Source organism: Salmo salar, unplaced genomic scaffold (genome assembly GCF_965601325.2).
Source record: "Salmo salar unplaced genomic scaffold, fSalSal1 ptg000465l, whole genome shotgun sequence".
Classification (NCBI taxonomy): Eukaryota; Metazoa; Chordata; class Actinopteri; order Salmoniformes; family Salmonidae; genus Salmo; species Salmo salar.
The window spans coordinates 166,940-180,151 of record NW_027675394.1 but is presented as its reverse complement, the minus strand read 5'-3'; the positions used below and the strand labels follow the sequence as shown (position 1 = coordinate 180,151).

The window sequence follows — 13,212 nt, the reverse complement described above, 5'->3', positions numbered from 1 at the left end:
TATTAGTAATGATGAGAGGTTAGCATGTTTTGTTGTAGCCTCTGTTATTGGTAATGGTGAGAGGTTAGCATGTTTTGTTGTAGCCTCTGTTATTGGTAATGGTGAGAGGTTAGCATGTTTTGTTGTAGCCTCTGTTATTGGTAATGGTGAGAGGTTAGCATGTTTTGTTGTAGCCTCTGTTATTGGTAATGGTGAGAGGTTAGCATGTTTTGTTGTAGCCTCTGTTAATGGTAATGGTGAGAGGTTAGCATGTTTTGTTGTAGCCTCTGTTATTGGTAATGGTTAGTATGTTTTGTTGTAGCCACTGTTTTTGGTAATGGTGAGAGGTTAGCATGTTTTGTTGTGTCCTTTGTTATTGGTAATGGTGAGAGGTTAGCAGGTTTTGTTGTATCCTCTGTTATTGGTAATGGTGAGAGGTTAGCATGTTTGTTGTAGCCTCTGTTATTGGTAATGGTGAGAGGTTAGCATGTTTTGCTGTAGCCTCTGTTATTAGTAATGGTGAGAGGTTAGCATGTTTTGTTGTATCCTCTGTTAGTGGTAATGGTGAGAGGTTAGCATGTTTTGTTGTAGCCTCTGTTATTGGTAATGGTGAGAGGTTAGCATGTTTTGTTGTAGCCTCTGTTAATGGTAATGGTGAGAGGTTAGCATGTTTTGTTGTAGCCTCTGTTATTGGTAATGGTGAGAGGTTAGCATGTTTTGTTGTAGCTTCTGTAACTTTTCTCACTCATTATTATTAAAATAACTGCAAATGCGTCAATGTCACCTCTTATGAAACATTTGATCTGAAATCCAAAATGCTGGAGTGTAGGGCCACATTTAAATGTTTTGCTTCACTATCAAAATAGATATGGTGTGGACTGTATACTCAATACAATCTAAATCTGATACCTCACTGTCTGTCTTTTGACTGATACTGCTTTTAAACTGGTCTGGTCAGTCTACTCAAATATTTGTACTATACATGTTTCTATCTGCAGGAAAAACTTTGATAATTTGTCATTTTTAATGACGATATATTAATTTACAAATAGATATGGAAGGTTTCATATGTTGAAAAAATATACCGCCACTATTTTCACCACCAAAGAATAGCAGTGTGATTTTAATATGATTTGACTCTTTGCAGGCTGTCAGCCTGTGGAGTCACAGAGGAAGGCTGTGCTTCTCTGGTCTCAGTTCTGTGATCAAACCCAACACATTATTTGTAAACGGGTAACAGTGTAAACAGGGAAAGCTAAGCGTATCATTTTAATACAAAATGTCTGTCATTGTATTTCTTCTGTGTTGGCAGACTCACTGGCTGTAAACTCACAGACACATCCTGTAAAGTGTTGGCCTCAGTTCTCAGTTCAAACCCCTCACACCTGAGAGAGCTGGACCTGAGTAACAATGACCTGAAGGATTCAGGAGTGGAGCTGCTCTCTGCTGGACTGGAGGATCCACACTGTAAACTGGAGACTCTGAGGTCAGTATTCCTGTAGTTGGTCAACAAGTGATAACTGTTCACCAGATCCACATGTGTTTACCAGACACACATAGTCCACACCATATGTGTTTGGACAGTGAAGTTTACAGTTTTAAATGTGGTGCTATGCTCCAGCATTTTGGATTTGAGATGTTTCATATTAGGTGACAGTACAGAATGTCACCTTTTATTTAAACGTATTCATACATATACAGTCGTGGCCAAAAGTTTTGAGAATGACACAAATATTAATTTCCACAAAGTTTGCTGCTTCAGTGTCTTTAGATATTTTTGTCAGATGTTACTGTGGAATACTGAATTATAATTACAAGCATTTCATAAGTGTCAAAGGCTTTTATTGACAATTACATGAAGTTGAAGCAATGAATCAATATTTACATTTAAAAATTATTAATTATTTGGACAAATGTATTTAGTCAAAAGTTGAATGTTTTGTCCCATATTCATGCCTGCAGTGATTACATCAAGCTTGTGATTCTACTAAATTGTTGAATTAATTTGCTGTTTGTCCTAGTTGTGTTTTAGATAATATTTTTCCTAATAGTAACTTAATGGTGAATAATGTCCTGTAATTTTGGAGTCACTTCACTTGTATTGTCAGTAAGAATAGAAGATGTTTCTGAACACTTCTACATTCATGTGGATGCTACCATGATTATGAATAATCAGGAATGAATCGTGAATAATGATAAATGAGCCTCTGTTATTGGTAATGGTGAGAGGTTAGCATGTGTTGTTGTAGTCTCTGTTATTGGTAATGGTGAGAGGTTAGCATGTTTTGTTGTAGCCTCTGTTATTGGTAATGGTGAGAGGTTAGCATGTTTTGTTGTAGCCTCTGTTATTGGTAATGGAGAGAGGTTAGCATGTTTTGTTGAAGTCTCTGTTATTGGTAATGGTGAGAGGTTAGCATGTTTTTTTGCAGCCTCTGTTATTGGTAATGGTGAGAGGTTAGCATGTTTTGTTGTAGCCTCTGTTATTGGTAATGGAGAGAGGTTAGCATGTTTTGTTGTAGCCTCTGTTATTGGTAATGGTGAGAGGTTAGCATGTTTTGTTGTAGTCTCTGTTATTGGTAATGGTGAGAGGTTAGCATGTTTTGTTGCAGCCTCTGTTATTGGTAATGGTGAGAGGTTAGCATGTTTTGTTGTATCCTCTGTTATTGGTAATGGTGAGAGGTTAGCATGTTTTGTTGTAGACTCTGTTATTGGTAATGGTGAGAGGTTAGCATGTTTTGTTGTAGCCTCTGTCATTGGTGATGCTGAGAGGTTAGCATGTTTTGTTGTAGCCTCTGTTATTGGTAATGGTGAGAGGTTAGCATGTTTTGTTGTAGTCTCTGTTATTGGTAATGGTGAGAGGTTAGCATGTTTTGTTGTAGCCTCTGTTATTGGTAATGGTGAGAGGTTAGCATGTTTTGTTGTATCCTCTGTTTTAGGTAATGGTGAGAGGTTAGTATGTTTTGTTGTAGCCTCTGTTATTGTTAATGGTGAGAGGTTAGCATGTTTTGTTGTATCCTCTGTTATTGGGAGTGTTGAGAGGTTAGCATGTTTTGTTGTAGCCTCTGTTATTGGTAATGGTGAGAGGTTAGCATGTTTTGTTGTAGTCTCTGTTATTGGTAATGGTGAGAGGTTAGCATGTTTTGTTGTAGCCTCTGTTATTGGTAATGGTGAGAGGTTAGCATGTTTTGTTGTAGCCTCTGTTATTGGTAATGGTGAGAGGTTAGCATGTTTTGTTGTATCCTCTGTTATTGGTAATGGTGAGAGGTTAGCATGTCTTGTTGTAGCCTCTGTTATTGGTAATGGTGAGAGGTTAGCATGTTTTGTTGTATCCTCTGTTATTCGTAATGGTGAGAGGTTAGCATGTCTTGTTGTAGCCTCTGTAACTTTCTCACTCATTATTATTCATGATTCATTCATGATTTGTAGTAATCATGGCATAATCAGGATTCATTTAGTAGTGTTTAGAAACATGTTATCTACTCACTTAGACAGAAAATTATCCAGTCATCATCCACCATTTTATTATTGGGCAAAACACAACCAAAACAAACTGCAAATGCAACCAACTAGTTTACAACGAAACACTAATCTATTGACTACTTTAATACACTATAAATGAATTGGTCAGAATACTTATGACTTCTTCAAATGGGGGGACTAGATACATAAACTGCTTTCATTTCTAAATGGTGAATCAGATATGTATGAAAATATCCTCAAATAAAAGGTGACATTATATACTGTTACCTCATATGAAACATTTGATCTGAAATCCAAAATGTTGGAGTTTAGAGCCACATTTAAAATATTAGCTTGGATCATCATTGGATCATCATTGCAGGCTCCGTGCCTTGGATCACCACTGGAGGCTCCGGGCCATGGATCATCACTGGAGTCTTCGTGCCATGGATCATCACTGGAGGCTCCGGGCCATGGATCATCCCAACAGCCTTCTTGCCATGGATTATCACTGGAGACTCCAGGCCATGGATCATCACTGGAGGCTTCGTGCCATGGATCATCACTGGAGGCTTCGTGCCATGGATCATTATTGGAGGCTTCGTGCCATGGATCATCACTGGAGTCTTCGTGCCATGGATCATCATTGGAGGCTTCGGACCATGGATCATCACTGGAGGCTTTTTACATGGAGCCGGAACAGGTCTCACCGGACTGGGGAACGTCGCTGGAGGCTCCGGACTGGGGGACGTTGCCGGAAGCTCTGGACTGGGAAGGCGTACTGGAGGCCTGATGCGTGGGGCTGGCACAGGTGGCGCCAGACTGGTAACACACACCTCAGGGCAAGGAGCAGGAACAAGACACACCGGACTGGGCAGGCGCACTAGAGACCTGATGCGTGGGGCTGGAACAGGTGGCGCCCGACTGGTGACACGCACCTCAGGGCAAGTGCGAGGAGCAGGAACAGGGCGTACCAGGCTGGATAGACTCACTGGAGGCCTGGTACGTGGGGCAGGCACAGAGCTCACCGGGCTGTGAATGCGCACTGGCGACACAGTGCGCATCACCGCATAACACGGTGCTTGCTCAGTCACTCGCTCCCCACGGTAAGCATGAGGAGCTGGCTCAGGTCTCCAACCTGACTGTGCCAATCTCCCTAATTTTTTGGGGGGGTGTGTCTGCCTCTCGTGCTTCCCTTGTTGCCGCGCTCTCGCTGCCTCCACCTGTTCTCGTGGGAGGTGCTTTTCTCCTGCCCCTAATTCCTCCAAAGCCCTGGATATACTCCTCCTAACCTCCGCAATAGTCCACAGGTCCATATCACGTTGGAATGACAAGTGGACTACACGTCTCGAATGTTCAGAAAGTTAAGCTTACGTTGCAAAAATCTTATTGACTAAAATTACAAATGATGCAGTACTGCTGGCTGGTGAAGTAGGCTAGCTAGCAGTGGCTGCGTTGTTGACTTTGCCATACTTGTTGTAGTCAACACCATCAGCCTCATTCATCTATTCCTCCATCAATATCACCATCGTTGTTGTAGTCATCACCCTCAGCCTCATTCATCTATTCCTGTCAAAATAGATATGGTGTGGACTGTATACTCAATACAATCTAAATCTGATACCTCAATGTCTGTCTTTTGACTGATACTGCTTTTAAACTGGTCTGGTCAGTCTACTCAAATATTTGTATTATATATTTTTCTCTCTACAAGATGATTTTACTCGTTGCAGGCTGTCAGGCTGTCTAGTCACAGAGGAAGGCTGTGCTTCTCTGGTCTCAGCTCTGTGGTCAAACCCAACACATTATTTGTAAACGGGTAACAGCGTAAACATGGAAAGCTAAGAATATAATTTTAATACAACCTGTCTGTCATTGTATTTCTTCTGTGTTGGCAGACTCACTGGCTGTAAACTCACAGACACATCCTGTAAAGTGTTGGCCTCAGTTCTCAGTTCAAACCCCTCACACCTGAGAGAGCTGGACCTGAGTAACAATGACCTGAAGGATTCAGGAGTGAAGCTGCTCTCTGCTGGACTGGAGGATCCACACTGCAGACTGGAGACTCTGAGGTCAGTATTCCTGTAGTTGGTCCACAAGTGTTTTGTTGTAGTCTCTGTTATTGGTAATGGTGAGAGGTTAGCATGTTTTGTTGTAGCCTCTGTTATTGGTAATGGTGAGAGGTTAGCATGTTTTGTTGTAGCCTCTGTTATTGGTAATGGTGAGAGGTTAGCATGTTTTGTTGTAGCCTCTGTTATTGGTAATGGTGAGAGGTTAGCATGTTTTGTTGTAGTCTCTGTTATTGGTAATGGTGAGAGGTTAGCATGTTTTGTTGTAGCCTCTGTTATTGGTAATGGTGAGAGGTTAGCATGTTTTGTTGTAGCCTCTGTTATTGGTAATGGTGAGAGGTTAGCATGTTTTGTTGTAGCCTCTGTTATTGGTAATGATGAGAGGTGTCGTGTCTTTGGGGGTACCATTAAACGGAAGATATGTTTATCAATTAGCTCCCTGTAATTATTATCACGCGATTAAACTGATTAATCATTTAATTGTAATTAACTAGGAGGTCGGGGCACCAAGGAGAATATTCAGATTACAAAGCTATAATTTTCCTAATATAACTTTCCTGTACTATAATATTATATTCTATTATAATATAGGTCGATTATCTTCTAAGTTTAAATGGTGTATTTACCTCTAGTCCAGTCTCATTCCAAAACGTCATAAATTGTTGTATCTGCACGAACCCAGTCTTTACTAAAATCATCCATACATCAATTGTCTTAAAATCATTTATTTACTACACTAAGTAATTAACAGAAAAACATACAAACAGTAATTATCGTCACAAAGGATTGGTAGAGGAATGTGCCCTTGTGGGCTAAACAGGCAGGTCGGCCTGTTGAACAATGGGTCATAAACGGTCCGCTGAGAAGTTACACAGAGTTCATTAATATTAACAATTGACAATTGAAGGCTCACTCATTCGGGAACAATTGCAATCAATATATATTTACGCTCAGTGTGTCGTCGTTCTTTGTTGGAGAGTTCGGTTCTGTTGGAGAGTCTCTCTCTCGGTTAGAATGGATCTTTCAAAGCAACATTCATTAATGTCGTCATAGAATGGTGGTTTCGTTGGTCTTCGCGTTCGATGATATAATTTACTTAGCTGCAGACTAATAATTAATATCAAAGACTTGTTCTTATTCTGTCGGTATCAATAGTCTAAAAGTTAACCACGTGGTATGGTTCACTTTCAGTAGAGGAATTGGAAGGTAGAACCTATGTGCCAACGGAGTGTAGGCCTGGTCTGGAGAAATGTAAATCAGGGAGTGTTTTATAGTGCCCATAGAACAGCTTGTCAAATGAAGCCTGGTCCTGTATGGGTGTTGGTACAAAGGGGAGGGGGGTCAACTGTCCTTCCTGTACCCAAAGAGGCCAACGTCATGACAGAGGTTAGCATGTTTTGTTGTGGCCTCTGTAACTTTTTCACTCATTATTTTTCATGATCCTTCTCAATCATGGCAGTCACAGGCTTGATGTCGTCATTGCAGTCAAAGAATATGGGACCAAATACTAAACTTTTGACTATTTTAACACACTATGATTTAATTGGTCAGAAAACATATGACTTATTTAAATAGGGGGACTAGATACATGAAGTGCTTTCATTTTACTAAATGGTGAAACAGATATGTATGAAAATATCCTCAAATAAAAGGTGACATTATATACTGTCACCTCATATGAAACATTTGATCTCAAATCCAAAATGTTGGAGTTTAGAGCCACATTTAAAATGTTATCTTCACTGTCAAAATAGATATGGTGTGGACTGTATACTCAATACAATCTAAATCTGATACCTCACTGTCTGTCTTTTGACTGATACTGCTTTTAAACTGGTCTGGTCAGTCTACTCAAATATTTGTACTATACATGTTTCTATCTGCAGGCAAAACGTTGATAATTTGTAATTTATAATATGATACATTAATTTATGAATAGATATGGCAGGTTTCAGGACACTGATATATCTGAATATGTTTAAGAAATATACTGCCACTATTTTCACCACCAAAGACTAGCAGTGTGATTTTAATATGATTTTACTCTTTGCAGGCTGTCAGGCTGTCTAGTCACAGAGGAAGGCTGTGCTTCTCTGGTCTCAGCTCTGAGGTCAAACCCCTCACACCTGAGAGAGCTGGACCTGAGCTACAATCACCCAGGAGACTCAGGAGTCAGACTGCTGACTGCTGGACTGGAGGATCCACACTGCAGACTGGAGAAACTCAAGTATGTAGAGGGTTTATGTCAATGTTCATATCAGACATGTTTGACTTTTCAGGCTAGTTAAGACAAACATTCTGACCACCACTTGGACAAAATTATATGCTGTGTGTGTGTGTGTGTGTGTGTGTGTGTGTGTGTGTGTGTGTGTGTGTGTGTGTGTGTGTGTGTGTGTGTGTGTGTGTGTGTGTGTGTGTGTGTGTGTGTGTGTGTGTGTGTGTGTGTGTGTGTGTGTGTGTGTGTGTGAGTTCAGGTGTATCCCTCAATGACTGTCTGTTTTTCTGCTTACCGCTACAGTGTGGAACATGGTGAAGAGATCAGAATGAAACCTGGGCTTAGAAAATGTGAGTGTTGACTGCTGTGAAGAATATGACTAAGAATAAGTCTTAATTCAAGTTAAGTCAAAGTCAAAGACCACCATCATTACTGACTTGGTCATATTAAATATCAGCTGGAGTTCTACAGAAGCAGAAATCAGGGACACCAAAGTTTACAAAGAGTTGATGTGTGTGTGTGTGTGTGTGTGTGTGTGTGTGTGTGTGTGTGTGTGTGTGTGTGTGTGTGTGTGTGTGTGTGTGTGTGTGTGTGTGTGTGTGTGTGTGTGTGTGTGTGTGTGTGTGTAATTAATGTGAATAAGTGTGTATTATATTACCATACAGTATAACATATGATCATTCAACAAGTCTCAAGTTACCTTAACTTCTCCTTTTGATACCTAGAAACATCTACATTAAATGAATTAGTGAAAAGTGAGTTAACATTCTAATGTGAATGATGATGATTTCTAATATTGTGTCTGGTTTCATCCATCAGATGTCTGTGATCTCACACTGGACCTAAACACAGTAAACAGACTCCTCTCTCTGTCTGAGGAGAACAGAAATGTGACATGGAGGAGAGAGAAGCAGCTGTATCCTGATCACCCAGAGAGATTTGAGGACTGTAGACAGGTGCTGTGTAGAGAGGGTCTGACTGGGCGCTGTTACTGGGAGGTAGAGTGGAATGGGGGGGCTGATATAGGAGTGACATATAAAGGAATCAGCAGGAGAGGAGGGGTTAAGGACTGTTGTCTTGGATACAATGACAAGTCCTGGTGTCTGTTCTGCTCTGACAACAGATACACTGCCTGTCACAATAATAATCCCACTACCATAGACGTCCCCTCCTCCAGCCCCCACAGAGTAGGAGTGTATCTGGACTGGCCAGCCGGCACTCTGTCCTTCTATAGAGCCTCCTCTGACACACTGACCCACCTGATCACATTCACCTCCACATTCCCTGAGCCCCTCTATCCAGGGTTTAGGGTTTGTGATGTTGACTCCTCAGTGTCCCTGAAATAATAACTGGACACACACACACACACACACACACACACACACACACACACACACACACACACACACACACACACACACACACACACACACACACACACACACACACACACACACTGGACACACACACTGGACACAGACACACACTGAACACACACACACACTGGACACACACTCACTGGACACACACACACACACTCACTGGACACACACACACGCTTGACACACACGCTTGACACACACACGCTTGACACACACATGCTTGACAAACACACTGGATACACACACACACACTCTGGGGACACACACACAAACACTGACACACACACACACACACACTGACACACATAAACACAGACACACACACACACACTGAACACACACACACACACACAAACCCACTGGACACACACACACACACACACACACACACACACACACACACACACACACACACACACACACACACACACACACACACACACACACACACACACACACACTGGACACAGACACACACACTGAACACACACACACACTGGACACACACTCACTGGACACACACACACACTCACTGGACACACACACACACGCTTGACACACACACGCTTGACACACACATGCTTGACAAACACACTGGATACACACACACACACTCTGGGGACACACACACAAACACTGACACACACACACACACACACTGACACACATAAACACAGACACACACACACACACTGAACACACACACACACACACACACACACACACACACACACACACACACACACACACACACACACACACACACACACACACACTGGACACAGACACACACACTGAACACACACACACACTGGACACACACTCACTGGACACACACACACACTCACTGGACACACACACACACGCTTGACACACACACGCTTGACACACACATGCTTGACAAACACACTGGATACACACACACACACACTCTGGACACACACACACAAACACTGACACACACACACACACTGACACACATAAACACAGACACACACACACACACACACACACTGAACACACACACACAAACCCACTGGACACACACACACACACTCACTGGACACACACACACACACACACACACACACACACACACACAATGAACACACACACACTGAACACACACAATGGACAAACACACACTGGACACTCACACATGACAGGCTTGTAATATTTTCTGATCTTTTTCCACTTTGCCTTTTTTATGATATATTTTACTGTTTGTGTTTGTACCACAGGAGGTTGGTGGGACCTTATTTAGGGAGGACAGGCTTGTAATGGCTGGAGTGGAATAAGTGGAATGGTATTGTCATGACGTTGGCCTGTGGGTAAGGTTTATGACCCCCCCCCCATAAATACCTTTCTCCCTTCCCCTCTCTGACCATACTGAAGGACTTGAATAGCCTGTGTTAAATATAGAGAGTCTGGGAACATCAAACAAATGGGGAAAGGAACCATATTTTGGTAATAAAACCAGTTGGAAATATGCTTGGGAACGTAATGAGTATGCATGTAAGGTTCGGTTGTCATCTGAGACATTATGACTGATGACAGGACGACATAAACTGTACCTGAGAAAGTATACACCCTCTAGTTATCAGAGTAACATGGAATTGTTATGCAATTGAAATGTTTGATATTGGAATTGTTTGTTAGGAGATTAAATGTAATTTTAGCTTCCAAATGAGAGAATTGGGTTTTCATAAGGAAAGTGCCCTGCTTGATCAGTGGCCCACCCCTGTGAAGAGGAGGGGTTATAAACGATGAAACACATCCTTCCCCCCTCTCCACTATATAAGCCTTTGACGAAAAGATAATCACGTTGTTCCAGTACGGGAGGTCTTCAGCCTCTACGTTAGAAGGACACACATGTCAAGTACAGAACTAAGCCAACATCGGCGTGAGCTTTGGTGGCGAATGGTATGAACTTTGAGCTTATTCACTACAGAAGTGATACTTCCTAGCCGTTGAGTTAGCAGCGGCCGCTGTAGACGTGGGCTAGGAAAGGACGGACGACGGATCCAGTCTAACAACCAGATGAAGATACCACCACGTATCCAATTGACCACCATTGACATTCTTCCAAAAACAGGAAGATCTGTTGGCCAACCCGGCCAGCATCTACGACCAATCTACTGAAGCGCAGCTCAGAGTAAATATTTATTGCATTTTCCTTTTCCAAATGGGCGGTAATTTAGAATGCATAAGATAATGTATTTACGATAGCATAGCTGCTGTTTCTGTGTTCCTAAATCTTCCCGCTCTTTCATTCAATCCCAACCCCCTTTCCTTTGTGTAACCAGCCGTCATACAGGTTCCGTCCACCGGGACGTTTTCTGTATGACATCATCTGTATTCTGTGTATTTGTAATTCTGTGTGCTTAGTTTATTTAGTAAATAAATAATTAAACCCAATTTTGTATTGCTGATTCAACTTGTTAGCCAGGGTTCATGAAAATAGCCAAGAACTTAAAACTTTCATTATGAGACTGAAAATAAAACAAGGGTTAATATTGACTGCTATCGATGTAAAATATTACAAAGTATTTTAAGAGTTTATTCGGAAGATAACGGCTCTATAAACGTTCTTCCGTGGTGCCCCGACTTTCTAGTTAATTACTTTTACATGATTAGCTTAATCAGGTAATATTAATTACAGAGAAATCATTTTATAAGTTAGCATGTCATATCACTTAATCCGGCATAGCCAAAGCCACGACAGTATTTACCAACGTTTCAGCATCACTGTGCCTTCTTCAGGGTGATGTCATCAATACTTGAACCAGGTTATGTAAACGAACAGTGCAATTAATGCAACCAATGACAATAGAGAGGGGTGTGACATAATGATTAAGTTAATTACAATGAATTAATGAAACTGTTAAAAAAAAACTGTTTATGGCATATTAAATATTAAAAAATAGTAGGGTATTGTGGCAAAGAAGGGGGTCGAGTGATAAATGGCAGATATGTGAGGGCAGAACTAATAAACGGGCTCTGCCCGATCACTAAAATGGCCACCCCGATCAGAACTACAGATCACAAAATGGCCGACTGCCAAAACTACAATTCCCAGAAGCAAGGGGAACCCTCAGAAGGTGGAGCCGACCCACAGATAAAAGGTCAAGAAAAACCAGGAAGAGAGAGAGAGGGCGGGAAGGATCTATGAACCATAGAGAAAGAGACAATCTACATTGGCTGGATTTACCGTGTACGAGCTGGACTGTTTTGGACTTACCTGTTGCCGTTTAGACCTGGACCTACCGAGAACCAGATTTGTTTACCGAACCCTGCTATCCTTGACCTTACCTGCGGCCTGGGTGGACCAGGACAGCGAAACAAACACACAGGTACTGTCATGTTCGAAAGAACTTTCATTCTGGGCTGACTTTGGTGACAGTTTCCCACTTAATTTGTGACAAACGCTCCTAACTTTGAAGAGGTTTGCCACAGTATATTATATATATCCGGCTCTCAATGTAATCTGATTCATTATGATGTAGGATCAGGTCCCCCCTCTCCATGTAATCTGATTCATTATGATCTAGGATCAGGTCCCCCCTCTCCATGTAATCTGATTCATTATGATCTAGGATCAGGTCCCCCCTCTCAATGTATTCTGATTCATTATGATCTAGGATCAGGTCCCCCCTCTCCATGTAATCTGATTCATTATGATATAGGATCTTTTTATTTGTATTATTTCACCTTTATTTAACAAGGTGGCTAGTTCTCATTTACAACTGCGACCTGGCCAAGATAAAGCAAAGCAGTGCGACAGAAACAACAACACAGAGTTACATGGAATAAACAAGCGTACAGTCAACACAAAAGAAAAAAGAAAGTCTATATACAGTGTGTGCAAATGGCGTGAGGAGGTATGGCAATAAATAGTCCGTAGTAGCAAAGTAATCAGAATTTAGCAGATTAACACTGGAGTGATAGATGAGCAGATGATGATGTGTAAGTAGTGATACTGGAGTACAAAAGAGCAGCAAAGTAAATAAAAACAATATGGGGATGAGGTAGGTAGATTGGGTGGGCTATTTACAGATGGGCTATGTACAGCTGCAGCAATCGGTTAGCTGCTCAGATAGCTGATGTG

At 41.6% G+C, this 13,212-nt stretch overlaps 1 protein-coding gene across 1 annotated transcript; it reads left to right on the top strand.

Moving 5' to 3' along the window:
- Positions 1-1,033: 1,033 nt before the first annotated feature.
- Positions 1,034-11,522, top strand: LOC145876146 (tripartite motif-containing protein 14-like). The gene is made up of 6 exons (XM_082971935.1): positions 1,034-1,040; positions 1,240-1,465; positions 5,337-5,510; positions 7,561-7,734; positions 8,026-8,072; positions 8,542-11,522. Exons 1-6 carry the CDS (start codon positions 1,034-1,036, stop codon positions 9,066-9,068), a joined length of 1,155 nt encoding a protein of 384 aa, XP_082828061.1. The 3' UTR covers positions 9,069-11,522.
- Positions 11,523-13,212: the final 1,690 nt, after the last annotated feature.

Bases quoted from the DNA above. Each gene is read 5' to 3' on its own strand.
- LOC145876146 (XM_082971935.1), top strand. The intron at 5,511-7,560 runs GTCAGTATTCCT...TACTCTTTGCAG, and splicing joins TGCAGACTGGAGACTCTGAG to GCTGTCAGGCTGTCTAGTCA. The intron at 7,735-8,025 runs GTATGTAGAGGG...TTACCGCTACAG, and splicing joins TGCAGACTGGAGAAACTCAA to TGTGGAACATGGTGAAGAGA.